This window comes from Grammomys surdaster, unplaced genomic scaffold, assembly GCF_004785775.1.
Source record: "Grammomys surdaster isolate TR1022 unplaced genomic scaffold, NIH_TR_1.0 366, whole genome shotgun sequence".
Taxonomy (NCBI): domain Eukaryota; kingdom Metazoa; phylum Chordata; class Mammalia; order Rodentia; family Muridae; genus Grammomys; species Grammomys surdaster.
This window is the reverse complement of record NW_021604785.1, coordinates 996,853-1,018,150: the sequence shown is the minus strand read 5'-3', so window position 1 is coordinate 1,018,150 and position 21,298 is coordinate 996,853. Positions and strand designations below refer to the sequence as shown.

The 21,298-nt window shown below is 45.5% G+C and overlaps 1 protein-coding gene across 6 annotated transcripts in view; it reads left to right on the top strand.

Moving 5' to 3' along the window:
- The window catches only part of Mgmt (O-6-methylguanine-DNA methyltransferase), a 225,808-nt gene that overhangs the window by 165,588 nt on the left and 38,922 nt on the right, over positions 1-21,298 (top strand). For all 6 annotated transcript variants that reach the window (XM_028780236.1, XM_028780233.1, XM_028780237.1 and 3 more), the window contains one exon: positions 19,786-19,946. In XM_028780236.1, the coding sequence (XP_028636069.1) occupies positions 19,786-19,946 (161 nt within the window). The remainder of the gene's footprint in view (positions 1-19,785; positions 19,947-21,298) is intronic.

The window sequence follows — 21,298 nt, the reverse complement described above, 5'->3', positions numbered from 1 at the left end:
ATACTAGGGAAAAGCTGTAGCATACTTGCCCTGGTAAATCTGGAAGCATCACATGAAGGTTTCCAGAATACTCTGTGAGATCTAGCTAGACAGTGTCCTTAATGAGTGGAATTGGATGTATATAATAATATTAACTATATAGCACATATAATGATTCAGTTTGCTGACTTTCAGAATATACTAGATTCTGAGTGATGATGATAAAGAGGAGGTCTCAGCCTTAACAGCAATCTATGATGGCCTGAGTCAGGCTGTTTGGTCTTGACAATGAGCTACACACTCTTATGGAATCTTCCGGGTCTCGTCTCTAGTCTGAGTGGCCTTGCTGGTTCATCCCAGCCCGCCCAAGCTCCACAGAGGCAGCCCTGTCTTCCCACTTCTGCTTCACACCTCCAAAGTGTAACTTGTCCCCCTCAATCTCTCTTCTCTTCCCTAGCAGATCTCCACTGTCTTTTTAACAAGTGTGTCTGAATGAAACAGGGTCTTGGCACATGCTGGCTCCTCCCCTAAAACCCATTCTGCTCAGCCTGCTTCCCACTGAGCAGGTATGCCCACCGCCAACTGCTACATACCAGGAATTCATAGAGTGGCTTTAAAGTAATACCTTTTAAATTCCCGTTTATGCTTCAAACACTTTCAAAGAGCCCAAGACAATAAGACCTTATCACTGGCCATGAGTGGCCTCTCAAGAACCCGTTCCTGGCTGTTGAAATGAGCACAAAGATCTCATCCAAGGCACAGCGCTGCTGTTTGTGAGGCTTTCTCTCCGTGCACTCGACTGAATAAGAAATGGTTCTACTTCTGCTCTTATTTATGCAGGGTCATATTTAACCCTCCCCTCTGCTTGAAGGGCTGGCCACAAACCTTTCCTTCCCCCTTGCTCTTGATTATTCTTAAGTTTAAGACAATGCACAGTGGCAGATGTGCTTAGCAACCATGCTCCATCTACTTGATGCTACATGTTAATGTCAGGTATAAAGAGAATGACTCCTCTGGCTTCCGAAGTTTATTTAAATCTCTCCTAAGAAAATTGGCAGCTCTTCCCACTTAACATCCGAAGTTGTGGAACCAGACACAGGGGGACATACTCTGATAGTGGACAGGTCTGTGTCATTTGTTGAAAAATTGAGTCAGTAAAATCAAGGGTCTGTACTTGTGCCTCAGATCCCAGGACACTGTCAAGATGGACCAATGGGAAAATGGAGTGCAAGGGGAGCTTGATGCCATCATTAGGTGAGGGAAGTTTGCAGGCTGGAATGTGGTGCCATTGGTAGAGTGCTTGCCTAGCAGGTATAAAGGCTCATCCTGTGTATGTTCCTCAGTACCTCAGGAATGAGCTATGGGGTCAATCCCACCTCTTGGGAGGTGGTGGCAGGCTGGTATTTTCTGTATGCCTGTTATTAGTGACATCTCATGAATAAATAATATTTCAGGAGACAGGAATAATGTTTGTGAAGGGCAAGGTGAAGCACTAGCCAGTTATCCATGACACACAAGTCCACGTGTGCTATCTAGTCAATGTCCACAAGGACAGAGAGTATTCTGTGAGTGTCTAGACTCAGCTCTTGGCCTCAGCCTCAGCACAAACACTACAGTAAGATGGGGAAGAGAGCTGTTGCCTCAGTGACACCCTCGTACTAGGCCTCTGGGCCTTCAGTACCTTGATTCACTGTATGATGTATGTATGTGAGCACATGTGTCTTCTGTGTGTAGGTGCCTATGTATAGTTGAATACTTGTGCACCTGTGTGTGTAATGGGGGCCAGAGGACCCAACCCTAGGTATTGCTCCTCAGATGCCATTCACGTTGGTTGGTAAGACAAGGAACCCCATAGGCTAGCTTGGCTGGCCAGTGAGCCCCAGGATCTGCCTATGTCTGCTTCCTCAACACTGGGATTACAGATGCTGTCACCACACAAGCTTTGTTGCCCTACTGTGGGTAAAGTGCTTTACTGATAGAATGAGCTCTCACCCTGGCCCTCTTTTTTTCTTTTTCTTTTCAATCATTTTAAGAGTTGCTTCTTTTTGACCCTTTGTTAATGGTCAAGTTAATTCATTTCTAATTTGTGTTTTATATTTAATTTTCCTTATAAAATATTTAGTGAAAATAATAATCAGGGCAACTACACTCTCACAAACTCCAGATCCAACTCCACCCTCAATTCTGGTTTGGTTTTTGGAAAAATATAGTTGAAGTTTGTTTAGTTATATGCATAGTTACCAGGATGACTTCCAATCTTTAACTAGGGAAAAGGGCCTAGTGAGGACCAAGAGGATGGTAGCTTGTGAGTTATTCTTTGTGACTCTGTGTGTGTGTGTGTGTGTGTGTGTGTGTGTGTGTGTGTTCATGCACATGTATGAATGAGCAGGCAGAAGAATGACAAAGGCCAACGTTGGGTGTCTTCCTCAGTTTCTTCCTATCTTTTTTTTTTTTTTAAACAAGACTTCTCACTGAACCTGGAACAAAGTGATTTGAATAGACTGACTGACCAACAAGGCCAAGGCATTCTCCTTTCTCCAATCTCCAGTTCTGGGATTACAGATCCGAAGTCCGGCACATGGCTTTGACAGGGCCACTGGGGATCGAACTCAGGTCCTCATGATTGTGCAGCAAGCACTTTACTGAGTGAGTCTCTCAGTTGACACATGCACACACCTTCTACAGCTTTTGTCTGTGTTCTGTGATATTGTTGCTGTCTTGGAGACACTGTGCTTGTCGGCAAACAGCCTCATGTGTTGGAGGAGTTGAAAAGATTCTTGGCTCAGCTCATGGTCATACTCAGGGCAGTTAGTGGGACTTGGCAAGAGTGATCTTGATGCTTTGACCTTCTGGTGATTTCTGTGCCAAACCAACAAAACAATGCCCAGGAGAGGACAGATGACAGGCCAAGAGCCATCTGAAGCTGTGCAATATTTTAAATTAATTTGGCCCTATAACATGGGATGGGGAGATATTAAAAACTAAGTCTTTATGACTCATCCAGCCAGGTCTTATGTCCATGAGTATCTGTAGACTCTTGGACTCTGGGTGGGACTGAAACTACCCTTATGTTGCTTGAATATGATTTAGACTGTCAGTTCTTGATATTTCAAGTTTTAATCAAAACAAAGAGGTGGTTAGTAAACACTCAAAGGCTCTGATGTTTATGCCATACTTACTAGCCTGTGCTCAGTTAGTCTGAGGTTAGAAGTTGAAGGGTGAGGCTCTCTGAGAATGCATGAAAATGTCAATTATAAGGGGAACACAACCTGGCTTCAGAGTGCATCCAAATGCTTAGGATCACTCCAAGTCCTCCCTGTAAGTATACTCACTCCAATCTCTTTGCCTCCATCTCTCTTCATCTTAAAGTTTTCATTTCCTCATTAACAGTTCACCAAAGGCTCTGAGTACATCACAAGAGACACTGGTGCCAGTTGCTATGAATGGTTCAGAGTTGCCTAAAGAAAGGTTGGACTTGTGGTAAGCTCAGGAAAGCAAAGAGAGCATGTGAGCCACCCACACTTGTTCTTCAAGGAGTACCTGTACCAAGTGAGGTACAGCTATGCTTACAGGTTCCTTGGTGTGCCATCTGTGAAGAAAACTGGGGAAATTAGCCAGCAGCTGCTGTGTGTGTGGCAGAGATCAGGGTATAGAGTCTGGCAAGATACCAGCCAGGGAGTGCAGTGTACTTGGCAGAAGTCAGGATAGAGCTGGGAGGGCAGCATCCAGAGGGTTGATGCCATGTGCTTGGCAAAGATCAGGATGCAAAGCTAGGAGAGCACAGGCTAGGGGCTACTGGGTGCTTGGCACAGATCAAGAGTACAGAGCTGGGAGGGCGTCAGCTAGCAGTGCTGGGTGCTTGGCAGTGATCACAGTGTAGATCTGGGAGGAGACTAGGCCAAGGAGTGCTTTATACTTGGCAGAGGCTGCAGGGCAAATGTGTTAGAGCCAAGCCTACACCAAGGCCATTGGTATCAGATAGTGTGGATCTCTGTATACATGATGAGCTGCAGAGAGTTTATTAGCAGAACAGAAGCATGGACCCCACAGGATCCAAGAATGAATGTGTGTGTTGTGGAGGTGCTGTGGGTATGACTGACGCATAGGTGGGCTGGTTCTAAGGCTCTTGTGGTTTCCAAGCCTGGTAAGAATGGATTAGTTAACACTAAAGGAGGGAGATACACAAACCAGACACGTTCGAGACTATCAGGAAGATTTCAGGCTCAGCAGTGACAGCAGCAGGGAGCCTAGCAATGCTCTGTGTTGCAGAAGCTACATGATTTTATATTGCATCTGGATTGGAGTCACAGCCAGCCTACAGGTGACCTTCAGAGCAGTGGTGGAGCACGGGCATCTGAGGGTGGTGCTTCTGTCTAGCCTATGCAGGTTCTCATGCTAAGGTAAATAATGCCCAGAGCTAGAGTCCTCCTAGAGCCTTGCCCAATAGTTAGAATGAAGCCCACAGAAGTGAGCTTCAGAGCAAATGATGGGACGTTTGAAGAAGAAAGGTGGTGCTGTCGGGTGTAAGAAGACTTGGTACAGTAACTGGGACCGTCCCCTACCTTGGTAAGGACAGTGCCCTTGGGGCTGTGGGTTTCAAATAAAGGGGAAGGTGGGAGACTTGCAGACAACCAGGTGATGTACCATGAGCCAGATCCCTACAGGCTGTGATTGTGTATAGGGGAGTTAGGAGGAGAGAGTCCAGAGAAAGTGGCCTGGCTAAGGGACACTGCAGAACAAGGCAGGATAGTATGAGAACTGTGCATGTGGAACTGAAGTGGCTTTTGTGACCTGAGCTTCTGTGTGTGGAAGCAAGACTGGCTGCTGGAGATATGCCAGGGTGGCCCCACTCAGACTCAGGGCAGTCTGGCTTTAGATCCCACTCAGCTTTTCATAGCTGGTGCCTTGGACAGGGTCTGGTTCTATTAAACATTGGTTTCCTTGAAGTGGAAACTTTGGTTTCTTTGCAACATCAGTTGTGTTGGATGGTATTTTCTGGGGCAAGCACATAAAGGAGTGTTTTTCTGAAGCAGACACAAGTGAAAGGATGTTCTGCTAAAACAAGCACATGAAAGGACACGTGATAATGGATTCTTTGCTAGTGACACGCATGTGTTGGTCCGCCTTACACTGCATAGGTGAGCTCATTTTTGTCAGGACACCAATAGAGAGAAATGCACCAAAATGTTTCTGGTGGTGTGCTGTGGTTTCTTGCTATTTCCACTGCGGACTCATATGCAGATTGGCAGAGTAATGTCAGCTGAGATAGACACACATGGAGTTTTGTAAGACATATTCATGTGCTAAGGCAAGACCCATGAAGGACACATGATGTTTGGAGAGAGTATAAATAGGACTTGACAGACTGAGAGGAGCTTGAGGCTTGCTTGTAGAGCTAGCTGTGCAAAGCTTCTGGGTTTTGTATCTTCGCTAATCTTCATTTCATGGAGAGAGACACAGCTGAGAACTTTTCCTGGCATGTTCCTGTTGACCCTGGTGATTCCCCTGATTTGGCTGGGGCCTGGCTGTTCCTGCTAGGTCATGCCACTGCTGCTGCTATCCCAATACTACTGAACTAGACTGCTGGTATATCTGTGAAGTGTTTGCGAGTAGATCGAGCTGCCGCTGCTAACCTATGAACTGAACTGCTGGTTTTCTGACAATGCAGATAGGAGTTGCTCCAAAGAACCATTTCTAAACAGGTCCACTTCCCTTTGAATCCTTTCTTTTCCACTATCCCTGGTGGATGGCGAGCTAGAAGGGAGGTTAAAGCATTTAAGAACTATCATTAAAAGTAGGCTTTGAAAAACGTAAAGTCACATTTCCTGATCAGCAAAGACCAAATCCTGATTCTAGCTCCTGTCTTACTATAGAACTAGATAGGACAGATCAGACAGAGTGCCTGGGACCCAGAGCAGGGATGGATCAGCTAGCCATCATCCAGAATGACTTGTGCTTTTAGTGTCATCCTGTGCATAGGCCAGGGCAGGTGAACAGACTTAACACAAAGTTGAGTTAGGGCCTAAAGAAGAAGATATATTTGGTGCAATACAGGTAGGCAGACCCACACAGGGTTGTGGGCTCAGGAGTGATGGGAGCCACCTGGTAACCCTAGCTCAGTGGTATCTTCCAAGCAGACAAAAAAAGGACCATATGAGTTTAAATCAAGGGTCCCAGAATCCTCCTGTGTGGGACCAGATTATAGAGGAATATCCTAGACACTTCTCGATTCTGGAGCTGTATCCAGAAGCAAATCAGCATGGCTGAGTGCTGACAAAACTTTTGTTTACAAAAGCAGGTAGTCAGCCAGGTTTATCCCATACAGGCTTGTGGGCCAGGGAAGCCTTGAGAAGCCTGTGTAAGGATAAATGGGAACCAGAGTAAGAGGTGATAGGAGTTCAGTGGTAGCTACCGTACCACCCAGAAGAGTCTGGTGCTTGGGGACTAGCTGAAGGGCTGAACAAGATAAAGGAGAGCAAAGCTCTCGGTGGTTCTGAAGGAAACCATGAAATAACTTTGGTGCAAGTGGAAACACCCAGGGCAGTTTTGGCCTATGCAGGTGCTCAGGGGACTTTGCAGCTGACAGCAGAGCCTGTGGCCACTCCTCATCATCAGCCCCCAGTATGGGAGGGAAGTAATGTCCAGTACTTACTCCACGGGGAACACAGCTCTGTAATGGAGCTTAGTAGGGCACGGAGTGAACTTCCTAAGGTCTGTGTATCCTAAGACTGAACTATTTACAACACAGAGGATTTACATCTGTGAAAGGGTTTCCCAGAAGATAGTCATGAATGCTTATATTTTGCACCCACACCCCTGAGGCAGCATTAACCAACTGCTGCTCAAGAATGGCAATAGGCAGAAATGCAATCACTCCTGCATGCCCATGCTCTCTGGGTAGAGTCTTCATTTCCAGGGATCCAAGCACTGGGGCTTGTACAAGCTGGTAGTCTGCTGCAGTTAAAATCTTAAATATCTAACCAGTATAAACATAAAACGGTGTTTCTGTGGCAGAGGTTTGCAGTTGGAAGATATTTTCACATAAGAATTCCCTTTTCTAGGGCATGGAATGTAGCTCAGTACAGTGCTTGTCTCCATGCACAAAGCCTTGGGTTCTAGTCCCAGCATCACATCCAACTCAGAGTGGTGGTATGTGTGTGTAATTCCAGCACTCAGGAGGTTGAGGCAAGAGCTTTGGATGTTCAAGGTTATGTCCATCTACATAGTTCTTGAGGCCTGCCTGAAATATATGAGACCCTATCTAAGGGAGAGAGGGAAGGACGGAAGGAGGAAAAGACTGGAAATTGGATTGACTGCAAGAACAGGTGTCTGTAGGAAGATACATATGCTGGCACAGAGACCCAAGCTACGAACACCTGTACCAGAGTTCCTTTGGAGACTGTCCTCAGGAGGATGGCCCCTCCTTTTCTATTCATCCCTAGTTCCAGTGGCAAAGCCCTAATGTCAATCTAAGAACTCAGAAATGCTACTCTAGGCTCCAGGGCTTACGTGAAGGGGTCTTTCCTTAGCTTGCTGTCAGAACAGCTATAAATAAGTGTCTGGCTGTTTTGGCTAGAAAGCCCTGTGACCCCCTCCCCTGGGATACCCTGGAACTAACTCAGGCTCATGGTCCACAGACCTGACCAGGCTGCTTGAGGTGTGACAGCATCCCAGAGGGCCACGCTGACTTTTGAAAATGAGGAGACGGCATATAAAATAGGACTTTGCAAGCAGCATGGGGCAGGAGCCGTTAAAGGGCCAGGTTCAGCTGCTCTGCAGCAGGGTGTGCTCTGCTCTGCAGCCCGCTCCTACCCCTTTACTCCTGCTTCCCACTTTGGAACATAATCAGGCTCTTCCCTTGGTGGAGTTTCTATTAGAAGGGCCAAGGGTGTAGCTGAACTGAGCTGGAGTCCCTGGAAGGAAGACAGGTCCTGGGAGAGTGGCCAGCGCCAAGACCAAAGAGAGGGTAGGCATGCAGCTGAGCCCTGTTCGAAGTGTGATCTCATCCCGGGTTGAAACCCTGGCTTCTCCTGCCAGTGACAATACTGCTTGAAAAGGCACAAATGTTTTCTGCTTCTTGTAATCCACTTCTTGCAAATATCAGTGCTCTGGAAGAAAGATTTATTTTAATAATGTGAGTTTTAGGATTTTTTTTCCTGTGGTTAATGTTGTTTTATTACTCTATATTCTTTGCCAAAAAGTGCATTTTAAGAGTTTCAATTCAAAATTAAATATGACCTCAGTGTTTTAAAATACAATTACATTAACTGTCCATTTAATAGTTGCTTAAGATTGTTTGGCCACTAATGCATACTCAATATACTTGTGCGATATTAAGTACAGTATTTTTTACTCCACTGACCAGCTAACATGACCAGCTAACATGTCCCAGCTGCAGCGGTTCATGGGAAAAACTAGGGCTTTCTCAGAAGCGAGCAACTGTCCAGTGGAAAAGGGTTGTGCTATTATGTATCGCATGCTGGGCTTCTCTGTGAAAATGCCACAGTGTTTGATAATATGGAACTATCTATTATTTATTTAGAACTGTACAAACCAATTTACAAGTCAGGTAATTTGGTGGCAGGATTATTTATTAATGAGCCCAGTACGCAAGTTAATGGGGCTAAACCCTTTGGAGGTCAATCCTTATCTAATGCTTCTTGGAAAATAAAAGAGGTCTCATCTTCAGCATATTTAGTTACTATTTTAAATTTTAAGTCAGATGCTTCACTATTAAAATGAACATTTCTTTCCTCTGAACAGCATGATGGCAGAGTTAGTCTCTCAGCTACATGGTGGTCCAGTCCATGAACTGAATTGGGGTGATAGGCTTTAGCCATGTTAACATCAAATTCATTCTTTTGTGTTGTGGGCTCAGGGAAGAAGTCTGTTCCTTAACAAAGGTTGCAGGTACCTCTACCTGCTTTGGAGAGGAAGAGATGTCAGAAATGAACCTGGCTTCCTGGCCCCACTTCCTTCTGGGGCTAGAGTAGGTCCTGTCATCATCTTCAGGTTCTTTGCCTCTAGGAATCTCCACCCATTTTTGCCTATCTCCCACCCTCCCAGCAGGAGTGGGATGACGTGCTGCTGTGTGCCAGAAGTGGGCTTCTTCTTCATGGTCCTCGAATTCTCCTCTGGCCTAGGGAAGTTAATGCCTTCAGAGCAAGGCTGCTGCGTGCCATAGGTAGTGGGATGGTTCTCTCCAGTAGGAACTCTTCAATCTTCCTCTGGTAATGACTCAGTGGCTTTCTCTTGCCAGATGGAGAATCATGATGAAAAACTGAGGAGTGGCAATGTGGCCTCGGTCTGTGACCTTTTTACCTGATGGGATTCAACACTTTTTGCAGGAGGATAAGGCTCAAGGCTTTGCTTTTAACTGTTGACTTTTGGCTTGTTTGTTTGTTTTCCACATCGTGCAGTCAGTGGGGATGATCAGACATAAAGGAAATCTTCATCTTATGCCTTCAAATCTGCACCATTTCCCAGGCTCTAGTTGTAATGAGTCCATTGAAGCGAATGAAAATTGGATGTAAGGCCTATTCCCCAGCCTTAGCAAACTCCATTATTCTGCAACCTGCAAGCAAGTCTGGGAAGACTAAGAGATATAACTTCTACTGTCTAGAAAATCTCTGGTTATTCTCATTACAGAATGGTTCTCAGCAAGTTATTCATTGGAGAAACAGAATCTGAAAACAGGTGTATTGGGTACACGAGGTATGATGGGTCTCCTTTAACAACTTTGCACCTACACAAGATATTTGTTCATCAGACAAATATTATGTGCCAAGAATATGCTAGATGAATTAACAAGGCTGGGTCTGCTCTCCAAAAAGTCTTGGTGGAGTGTTCATGGTTTGGCTTCTTTACAAAGCCCCACGCTAATTTACCATCTTGTTATGCCTTGAAGACAGGGTTATAGTCTAGTCAATCTAAGCCTCACTAATGGGGTTTCAAAAACTGGGACGGTGATAGGTTTGAGATATTCAGGGAATAGGCCTATTCTGTGACCTTTTCTAGGAAGATGTCAACAATCATCTGTGTTCCTGAGATATGCCACCAAGAACAGGCCAGAGAAACAGTTCCAACCAAGTATAGTTTAGTGAATAAGTGCATTTATTATAGTACCCTGGAGAGAGCTTGAAAGACTCCCTAACAGCATCACAAAAAACCCAATTCCAGGATGGAAAACAACTCAAAAGAGCTCCATCTCTGGAGCTCCTTGCACACCTTATAGGCATCTCCATTAATGAGTCTCTTCTCTTTCTCAGTGATTGTTCACTACCTATAAGCCCAGTAGGAAGCCTTGAGGATTTGCTTTCTCAGTTTCTTGAGCCTTGTAAGTTTCATGAGCTTCCCGAGTCTTAAGGAGCCTCCTTCCTTTCAGGAGAGACTTTTTTTTTAAATTCAGAGGAAACATCTACACAGTAAGACCTCTTACTTGAGTAAAGGAATATTATGTTGTATGGACAAGTCACCAAATAGCTTTTAATCATATGTCTGGTATGTCCTAAGCCTTGATAATAAACAATGAATCTGGACAGAGGGTTTGTCTTGGGTTGTTTTCCTAGGTTCAATGAGTACTAATCTTTAAAGGACCCTGCTTTCCCAAGGCTACTTATTTGGTAGTCATATGATATGAATAGGCTTGCCACTAGGACGTCCCAGTCAGTCACCTTGCCTGTTAACAATGTAGAGAGCCAGAATGTAGGATAACATGACACTAAAACAGCCTTCCTTTACCCCCTCTGGACAAACTGGCTTGAGGTTCCCCAACTCCTGCTGTGTATTCTTATCTCTCAACTCTTGCTCCTATGGAGAAAAGGGGCCCACTCCCTGGGGATTCATTCCCCAGTCCTTAACATCATATGTTCCAGAGCATCTTCTAGATGTCCTTGTAAATCCTTAAGAACATAGACTTGTTAGTACACAGCACATAACAGTCGTATACACTTTCATCCTGCCTTATGAGCAGATATTGACTGCTCTTATTACATGAGGAGAAAGGATTTCTTTACTCTGAGGACTTGGGTGCACACTGGAACTTGGTAGAATAAGGCCAGGGTGGAGTCCTTGGAAGCCCCAGAAGATGAAACTCTGGGTGTGTATAGGTTAGTCCAACAGAGAAACCAGAAGGCAGAGGATGTTCCCAGCAAGTGGCTGTTTGCAGCCATGCATGCCACAATGAAGCTAGTCTGCTGGGAAGATGAAAAGTGGTTGACCAGATGCCCTATTTGAGACCCCTGAAAAGATAAGGTAGTGATAAGCTCTGGGTGTAGTCAGCCTACATACTAATGTTCCTTTTTCAAGGACGGCGGAGTGGTGGTGGTGGTGGTGAAGAATTGCTACCCATGCCCCCCCAAAAAAAATCCTTTGGGAAATACCCTTTTGGAAATCCCAGCAATGTGGTGAGCCAGAGGATGACTCTTGCATTTTTACAGATGTGTAAGCATTTTTATTTTAAGAAGCTAAATTAAACTATGAGAGCGGCAAGTACCTTCTGTGGCTAGAACGTTAAAAAGCCTCTCTGTTAAAAAAGCTGCTTGGCGGAAGGAGGCAAAGGCAACATAGACGTGAGGCTATTTGAACTCTTTATTTGCCACATTTACAATATTAATAACAGTGTTTCCAGAAGTTGTCACATCAAGTAAAAGATCTTCATTCCAGGCTGTCTTTGGGGGCCAAATTGAGACTGGATGCATGCATTTAATAAATTGTAGTCTCAAGTAGTCATTTTTGTAAATAATTAGTTTCAGCGAAAGAATAAGTTAGCATATTGTATGCGTCTAATGTTGCAGGCGCACATACAGCAAACTTTGCTATTAATCAACAGTCGAGCGCTGCAAGTGGGGTCTCATACATAATGAATTGTGCTTAAGCCTCATGGGTTTCTTGATAGAAAAATAAAAGAAAACACAAGTGTAGTCAGCTTTTGAATAAAATTTAACTAGATTGCTCTGCATCCTATAATTGTTTTGGAATCATTAGGGACCTGATCATTCATCTGTAGTTTTAGGGTGTTTTTATCTTCATCTGTCAAATAGTAGAGACTTTTAATGATATGTTAAAGTGTTGATAAAATAGAATTTTTCTTTTAATAACTTACATTAAAAGGTATAAAGGTACATATAGCCTTTTTAAGGACATTCTAATCACTTGCATGTAGTATTTAAACTGTGTAATTTAAATTACAGTATGGTTTTAATTGCTGATATGTTTTAAGACATAAGTGTGGGTTTTTTTTTCAGAAAAATATGTAATCCTTATTGGGAGGAGTTTAAACTTTACATAAACTTTTCTCCTTTTTTGCAGATGTTTTAAAACACTATAGTAAGTTCTTTTGTGGTTTTATTTAGGATCTGGAATTTATTCAAGCCTCAGATTTTGAGTTGTTTGAGATAAAGTCTCATTATGTAACTCAGGTTGACCTTGAACTTAGAATCCTTCTACCTCACTTACCTTAATGAGCCTAAAATTTTGAAGGATTGGTGTGCACATGAAAAATTGATACCCAGCTTTAGCAGCCTTCTTTTTCCCATCCAAAGCCATTAAATGGAAAGTTGCTAAATTTCATACTGTCTTCCTCATACTGTTTTCCCTGGGACAGATATCATGTGATGGCTTCTGATGGTATTATAAAAATAGAACCCGTGTCAGGGACAAAGGGGCCACGAGCCCCACAGGAAGAGCTCAAGGATGTACTGCCCATTGGATGTCGGAACTGTCTGCTATAGGTAAAGGGTATCACTGCTTTTCCTGTAGGCTGACCAGTTTCTGTCCTCCTTCTAGAAATGGCTGCTTTTGTTGCCCATTGGCCTGTCTGACATAATAGGAAGCCTTCCATTGGGTGAGCATGCTTCTTTGAAGATATGTGCTCTGTTGGTCAGGTTCCTGATGCTATGATAAAGCACCCAGGATTCAGAATTTTTAAAGAAGAGCTGTTTATTTGGGCCATGTTTTCAGTCTGTGGTCACTTAGCTCCTACTGTCTCAGGCCTCTGTGCAACAGAACATCGTGGTAGAAACGCATGTTTGAGAAGATTGCTCACCTCACTGCAGTTGGGAGAAAGAAAGGAGGGGGCCATGACTTCGATATGACTTTCAAGAGCACACCCAGTGACTAACTCTTTCCAATTAGGCCACATCTAAAGATTCTACTACCTTCCATAGTGCCACAGGCTGGTGATCAGGCCTTTACCACATAGGCCTTTAGAGGACATTTCAGAACCAAGCCATAGCAGGTACCAAAACAAGGCTCTTAAATGTCATTCATAAACTCTCTTGTTATGAGTGGTGTGTGTTCTTGTTTTAAAATACTAACTAGCATTTTATACATGCTAAAATCCGTCACTGTTTCGTATTTATTGGTCCTATGTTACTTTCTGTGGCTGTGATAAAACACTGATGGAGCCAGAGGGAGAGGAAGGGTTGGTTTGGCTTATACTTCTATATCATAGACCATCCTGAGGGAAGTCAGGACAAACCTGGAGGTAGGAGCTGAAGCAGAGGCCACAGAAGAGTACTGCTTCCAGCTTGCTTACCCTGACTTGCTCAGCCTGCTTACATACATACATACATACATACATACACACACACACACACACACATACATTTACACATATACATATATACAGTCCAGGACACCCGCCCAGGCGTGGCACCACACAAAGTGGGCTGGGTCCTTCCACATCAATAGTTCATCAAGAAAATGTCCTACATACTTGCCAAAAGGCCAGTCAGGTGAAGGCAGCTCCTCAGCTGAGATCCCCTCTTCCCAGGTGTGCATGAACTTGACAGAAAGGAATTGCAACATTTACTTTTATTATCCTTATTGTTCATTGTAGAAAATACTGTCCTTTGGGTGGGTGGGTAAGAAATCTGTGACACTAGCTCGTGTGGTGAGGTCATTACCACAGCCCTGTTAGTGTCGCTGAGCAGCGTGACCCCAGTACAATAGTGGATTCATATCGGTGTGCCTCTGTTCATCACCTCTGGCTCAGCTTCTTTGTTGAAGTTGCTCTTTCTTAACGTTAGCATCAGCTCTTTAACTCCCCCTTTTCTATCCTATGTCCTAAAACCACTCTGGAAAAGTGGCTGTCAAATACACATGTGAATGTTGCCACCAAGCAGTGCTCGGGAGCCGTACCTCATCATCTGTCCTTCATGAACTGGCAGGAGAGTTGAGAGTCCTTGGCAACTCCCTTCAAACATGGGGTTGTCTGAAAGGCATAAGTGGGAGCCACTGCTGTTGTCCTATGTGCCTCATCTTCACGTCCCCTCTGTCTGCACAGTTGGCTACAGGTGCCCGAGGAAGGGGCCACCTATGTGGGCACTCTCCCCAGTAAGCCGTGAATGGGATCAGATCTTCACTGAGTTGGAACGGGAAGTTTAAAGGCTTTATTCAGCCTGTCTTTTTCTAAAAAGTGGTCTTTATTGATAGCAGGCAGCATAGTTTGTTTCTCGTCTTCAATCCTACCCCTGGAAGAAAAATGCCTGAGTTTTAGTGGGAAGGTGTAATTAGATGCAGGACACATCCATCAAACACAAGCCACTCGGCTAGAGATCTTCTAAATTAGACATAATTGTGCTCGTGCCAGCACGGCAGAGCACATCTCCACACGGTGTTTATAAAGTCACCTTTGCTGCTGTTGTACCTCAGTGAGCCTGTGAAGTCTCGAGCTCTATCCCAGAGTCCCGGAGGCTCCCCCTGCCCTCCACACCACACACTGGAAGCCAGAGAAGGCAAGGTGTGCTTGGCCTTGGCAATGCTCCTCACCTGAGGCTGTCCAGTATGTTGTGCATAGCCTCAGCTCTCCTCCTATTAAGAGCCCTGCCAGGAACTCCACATGTTGCCACGCGGCTTCCTCTATACCAGGTTGAAGGACACAGCCTACATTGGCTCCTTGCCAGAGTCTGGAAGAAATCTGGTCTATAGCTTTCTTTGTGTATGACCCTCTACTGTCATAGTGAACATTCCCAAAGCATAGATTGAAAAGTCATCTTTGAGGGTGGGGGAGGGAGAGGGTGGGTCACAGAGGAAATGGCATGAGCATGTGATCTTGTCATTCTGCATCCTGATTGTCCCATAGCAACACCCATCTTAAGGGTGACTGTCATTACATGGTCCTGTCACATGTGAATGATTCTAAAGAAATCATAGCCTATTTTCTTACATCCCATGGTGTTTAAAGCAAGTATGTTTATTTTACTGTCTTGGGGAGGTAGAAGTCACTGAGAAATGAGCTTTTAGTGATTCTCTCCTCCAAGGACCTTCTGAAGCATCCCAAGATCTGTATACTGAAGTCTCCAATGGGCTGGGCCATATTTCAAATTATTGGGCAAATCTGTACTCTGGGAAAGATGGGAGGAGGCTTTGACAGGTGTGCCCTTTATGCTCCCCTTGTAGCATGGCATGCACATGTCATCACTTGGTAAAGAATGAGACCCCAGGCAAGGCTCCTATAGGAGGCTATGGCTTTGCTGCACAGAGCCTTGCCATCTCCGGTCTCCACTCAGTAGTTAACTAACTGGACAGGATTCAGAAGACAAGATGCACACACCACAGCACTGGGGCCATCTCCCTTAGTCTTGACTGAATTATTGTCTCATACCAATCTTATGTTCTGTTCCTGATGGTGTCCATGTCTTGGCATGCAAACTTCACCCAGGAAGAACAGCTGCTCATCTACTATAAGTCTGGACTGGGGCTGTGGAGCCACTTTTCTTTATTGAGTGAAATCTTGAAAGACATGGTCCACACCGCCATGCACCATGGGTAGTCCTCTCTCAAAGCCAAGGGAGGGAAATGGGTTGAGACCCTTACATAGATATATGTGGCAACACAACTGCATGTGGCCTGTTTTCACAATTGCAGAAGGCAGCATACACTTGTCCTGGAATTAGAAACAGTTGTTAGTTTCTTGAGGAAACCCTTGAGGAACAGGCCTCAGTTGACCTGAACCTCGATATGTTAAAATGCATCCTCCATCCTCCCATGATAGCTTAAGGAAGTGAAGTCTCTGTTTTCAGCCCTCAGCCTTCTTCCAATGCCAAGTTAAAGAGCAAAAGGGGAGCTTGTGTCCCAGTCTTCACTGCTCTATTCCTCCACGGGAACAGATAACATGCTGACCTAGAGAGCTGGACTGAAGTCAACCACTGGGGTTGGAGCAAGTGTTTCCAAAGGATGCCAAGTGCAGTACTGAGCAGTTCTCAGGGGTTTGCATCCTGTTCAGGGCTGGTGCTGAGGAACCCTGGATGTGGTATTTAAAAGAGTGAGGCCCGAAGCCCCTAATTGTTAGTTTCAGGGTTCGTCAGCAGGGAGGTCTGGAGAAACTCCTCCATCATAAGAGCAGCTGTTAGTGCTGCTGTCACACCATAGCACTTTCCTGGACGAACAGCGGGGGAAGGTTGGAGGAAGAGGGCAGGGCAAGAGAATAAATTTCATTTTATTGTAGAAATGGAAATTTGTGTCATGGCTTTAAAAATCTGGTTTTATGTGTGTGTTTAAAGCCATTCATTTTAAATGTAGCCCCATAAATCCTTGCTTCGGAATCAAAGCTGTTTAATTACATTTCACCCATGGCTAGTTATCTAGTACCGATGGAGGAAGAGTTAAAAAGAGAACCCCAGAATGAATCAGAGGTGAGATCTTTAGCACGAGCATAAAAAATCAATTTAAGATGAATTTTACTACTATAAAAATTCTTCACGTATCCTTTTAAGAACGGGAAATGCTAGGAAACACGGCTTGCCCTCCACAAGATGGAGGGAAGGCCACTATGGGCAGCAGAGGCCTCTGAACAGTCACTGGGAAATACAGAAACCCCAGATCCATGCCTAAATTACTCCCACACACAGTGAACATCAATGTCCCTCAGGACCCCTATGTCTGGGGCCCATCAGCATCCAGCATCCTGCCCTGGATGTTGAGGTACTAGTCAGTGTTAGCTACCTGTCTTAACTCTACCTACTGCATCCCACCTACACTCCTGTTGTTCTGTGAAGAGTTGGTAGCTTGGTGTAGGACCAAAAGGCAAACCTTTCTTTCCCTTCTATGTCCTTGGTTGAGGGTCTGTGCACATGGACATGAATTTTATTCACTGCCAGTCTGAGTAGGTGGAGTGAACCCTGAAGATGACAGGCTGCTTACTGGCTGCCTTGATCTGGAGGGACATGCTTACCTCCAGCAGATACCACATCTTTTCCATCAGTTCTCCCATTATCCCCAGAGACCAAGAGGGCAAGGTACATTATATATTTCTCCATCTCTTCTTTTAGACATCCATGATACTCCATTCACTTAGTGAGCTACAGAACCAGAATAGAATGACTGAGCATGTATCTTTAAAATTGAGTAATATCTAAGCCAGGCACAGGCGGAAGTTCTCCCTGCCATGATCAGACATTGCTAATAGGAAAAACAGTCAGGGCAATGAGACAGTTCCATCTCCCCAGGAGACTCCCAAGAGAGGCCTGTAGTCTGCATGTGGAGCGAGCTGTCATCCCTGGGGCCCACCTGGGGTATACAGGCAGCAGCGACTTGAACTGACACTGCACCTGTTTGTTCCGGCACAGGGCTGAATGAGGACCCTGTGTAGCAGCTTCAGAAAGGCCTGCGATAGCCCCAGGATCAGCCAGGTCAGGGCTTGGTTGTATGTGTGTGGAGGCGGAGGGTGAAGAGGACAGCCTCGGGTGTCATTCCTTGGATGGTGTCCATCTTTTTGAAACAGGGTCTTTCACTGGCTTGGAACTCAGCAAGCAGGCTAGGCTGTCTTCCCCTCCCCAGCACTGAATGTGCACATATGCCATGGTCCCAGCCTTTTCACTCGGTCACCAAGAGTCAAACTGAGATGGCCGAACTTATGCAGCAAGCACTACCAGCTCAGCTATCTCCCCGACCCCTCCAGGCCTGACTGCTTCCCTCAGCTGTCCACCACTGCCACAGTATCTTCAAGGACTGTGACTGCTTTCTCCATCCATCCTCCATTCCTTCCTGGGGGCCTGAGTGTTTAGCTGCTTCTGAGACCTTTTCTGAATGACTTCCTGCCCTCTCTGAAACCAGCACGAGGAACCCTGCTATGCATCCCACCCTGGAAGTATATGTGTTGAAAGATACAAAGACAGTGGAGACACAAAATCCCTCACCAAGACGCTGTCGTAGGCAGTTAAGCATCTACAATGGGCCTGTTTGCAAGGCTCTGTCTGACGTGTGTCACTGCCCTGAGTGAGTCAAATCTATAGTACACAAAGGGAAGGAACTGTGCACCAGTACCCTGCATCTCCACACATGTAAGATCCTTACTTAAAGACCCCCTCACTCATGCTCATGGGATACTCTGCCATAGGACCTTCTGACCCTGCTTGCCCAGCTCGTCTTCTTCTTGTGACTTGAGACCTTCCTGCCCTACCTCTGAGGTCTGGCCCTGCTGGGTTTTGCTTTAGTCTTTATCCAAAACTGACCCACAGTAGCTCTGATAACTCCAGTCTGTGGAGCCCATCCTGGCCTCCACCAGCTTTACTCAGACAGCCTGACCTGGGCTCTCCTGGCCCTCAGTTGCTCCCCCAGTCACACCTGTGTAGGGAGGGCCCCATTCCCAAAGCTGTGTAAAGATCTCCCCTCCTGGTCAGGATGCCCATGTGTGGAGAAAGACCCATGGAGTGAATGAATGTGCCAACCTTTACCGTATGTAGGAGCCAAAGGAGACTGGCAAGATTAACCTTCCAAGGAGTCTTTGCCCTCTACACCATCCTGGCCTTTCTGTCTTCTCATGAGCACTGTGACACTGGACTGCCTGAGAAATCCCAGAGAAGCTGCACTTTCCAGGCCCAGAAAGTCATACAGAAGCACGCTCTAGTTTAGAGCCTGAGAATGAAGAGGGGGAAAATCACCAGAGAAATCGAATCCAGTCTATGCCTCTTGGGTGTGGATCCCAGAAAATTGAAGTGAAAACCGAGTCTGCCGTAAAACTCCAGGCTCAGAGCCCAGAACATAGAAATGGCCTTCCTTTACAGCCTGTGTTCCTAGCCTGTGGAGCAAAACCTGGAGCAGACCCCAGCTGAGCATGAACAGTGGACTCTAAATCAAGGAACAGAAGATGGACCCATGTAGGAGCAGTAAGAAACCATCCAGAGCGGCTATGAAATATTTCAGTTTTAAATTCCTGGACATCCACCAGAGGACAGGGCCTGCAGAGATTGAGCAGGATGGTTTGTTACTAAAGCACCTCCAACTAGACATCCGAGGCTTAAGAGGGGGTCAGCCCGCTAGCCTCAGAGCATTAAACACACAAGGTGATGTCACTTCACATCGGTGCGAGGGAATATGGATCCATGTACTCGTAGGAGCTTCCAAAGATGGAGCCCAAAGCCATGTGAGAAGGGATGCCCCTCTGCTGTGAGGATCCAGGGTGAGAGATGGGACATGCATAATATAGTCTAATTGCCTGGTGTTTAGGGAAAATGTTAGTGGCGATTACCTGATGATGGTGACTTCCAGTCTCAAACCAAGGACACAAGATGTTCCTATGTGTCAATTTGCTGGTTCCCATCCCCAGACACTGTGTATGCAGAAACTTGGAATGCATGATTTGGGCTCTCCCTGCACTTAATAAACCTGGAGATAGAAAAGCAGACATGGGAACTGCCGTGCCTTTCTACCCAACATCCCTCTGTGACCGTTTCTGTTATCTGCAGTTCTCTCTCTGTCTGGCAGAGACACACACTGGGGAGTGGCTGGCAGCCTTCCCCCATTAGCTGCAGTAGGTATGCTTTTCACACATGTGGTCACTAAGCTTCTTATCCTTTTTTGCAGTCCCACAGAGGCCCCAGCTACTCCTGAGGTGCTCGGTGGGCCAGAGGGAGTGCCAGAGCCCCTGGTGCAGTGCACAGCCTGGCTGGAAGCCTATTTCCGTGAACCTGCAGCCACGGAGGGGCTTCCCTTGCCTGCTCTCCATCACCCTGTGTTCCAGCAAGGTTGGTAACCACGCTGCCTTTGGGGAGCCTGACTTATTAACTATGGCTGACATCACAGCTCGTTTACTGACTACACAGGCTTGGAATTTTCACATCGTCTAAACACAGGCGGCATGCGGCCAAGCCGAAGGCCGTAGGCTAAGAGCTCACGACCCCACCCATTCCAAGTGGTTATGTTAGTTTTGGCACATAGTCACATAATTCTTGGCAAAAGCAGTAAAAATGATGCATGCAGATCAACTCTTGACTCTGGCTTGGCTGAAAGGTTTAAATAGGAACACATCTGAATGGCAGTAAATTCTTCAATAAGCTTATTGTTAACTTAAACTCTCTGCCTGCCAACAGCACAGAAAATGAGCCTTGTATCTGGACAGTTAGCCATTTCTGTGAAGTTACTCGGTAACAGGGACTTCTGAAGGATGAGTTTAAAATACATTGCTTAAGTAGAGTTTGCTAAGGGCACTTATAGTTTCCCAGTAAACTAAGAAAACACTGCATTTTCTTTAAAGCTGGTTTGTATCTGTTTAACACAGAAATTAATTACTACAGCTGAGATCATTCTAGGTCTATAGCAAAAATTTATTCTACATAGTGACTTTTATAAGAAATCACTTAATATAAATTAGTATATATTCACATTCAGACAGAAGCATGGAAGTATGTGTATCTCCTTAAGAGGGGAAAAACCTGTGATTTTTAACTAAGGTGAATTTAAAGCAACCTTGGGGTTCAGAGTGATGTTTACTAAATATAATTTAAAGGTGCTTGAATTGTGCCTGGTTTTCAGTTCACACTAGAAAAATGGAGTTGATTTAAAAAAAAAAAAAAAAAAAACAAGGTCAAAAGCCCTCTGAGGTCAGACTGATGCCAGACCAGAAAGTGAGGGGTAAAACAGGGGATCTATTTTATGCAAATAAACTGAAAGGACAACTGGAATGAATGGGCACCTTGTTCATTCCTGTGTTATCTGGATCTGTGTTCTCAGAAGGCTACCCTCAGTGGGGATGCCAGAATGTGTTAAGGGGTCTGGGAGAAGTGGGCGGATATCTGCAGGGCTCTGTGTGTCCAGTGACCACACCTTCATCATTCACCCACTAGGGAAGAGAATTTGGCTGTGTGCCTTCCCACACTTCGAGTCTGTTAGCTGTGGCTTGGGTGACTGTGTCATTGTTGAACACCTCCAGCTGCCCAGCACAGGGGACATGTGTTGCTATGGAGTTCAAGGAAGTGAGAAGTGGAGGTAGACTCTTCCAACCCCAAGCACAATATTTCACTGGGGTTACTATCTGTATAGGAGAGAGAGGGAGGGAGGAAAGAGAGAGGGAGAGGGAGAGGGAGAGGGAGAGGGAGAG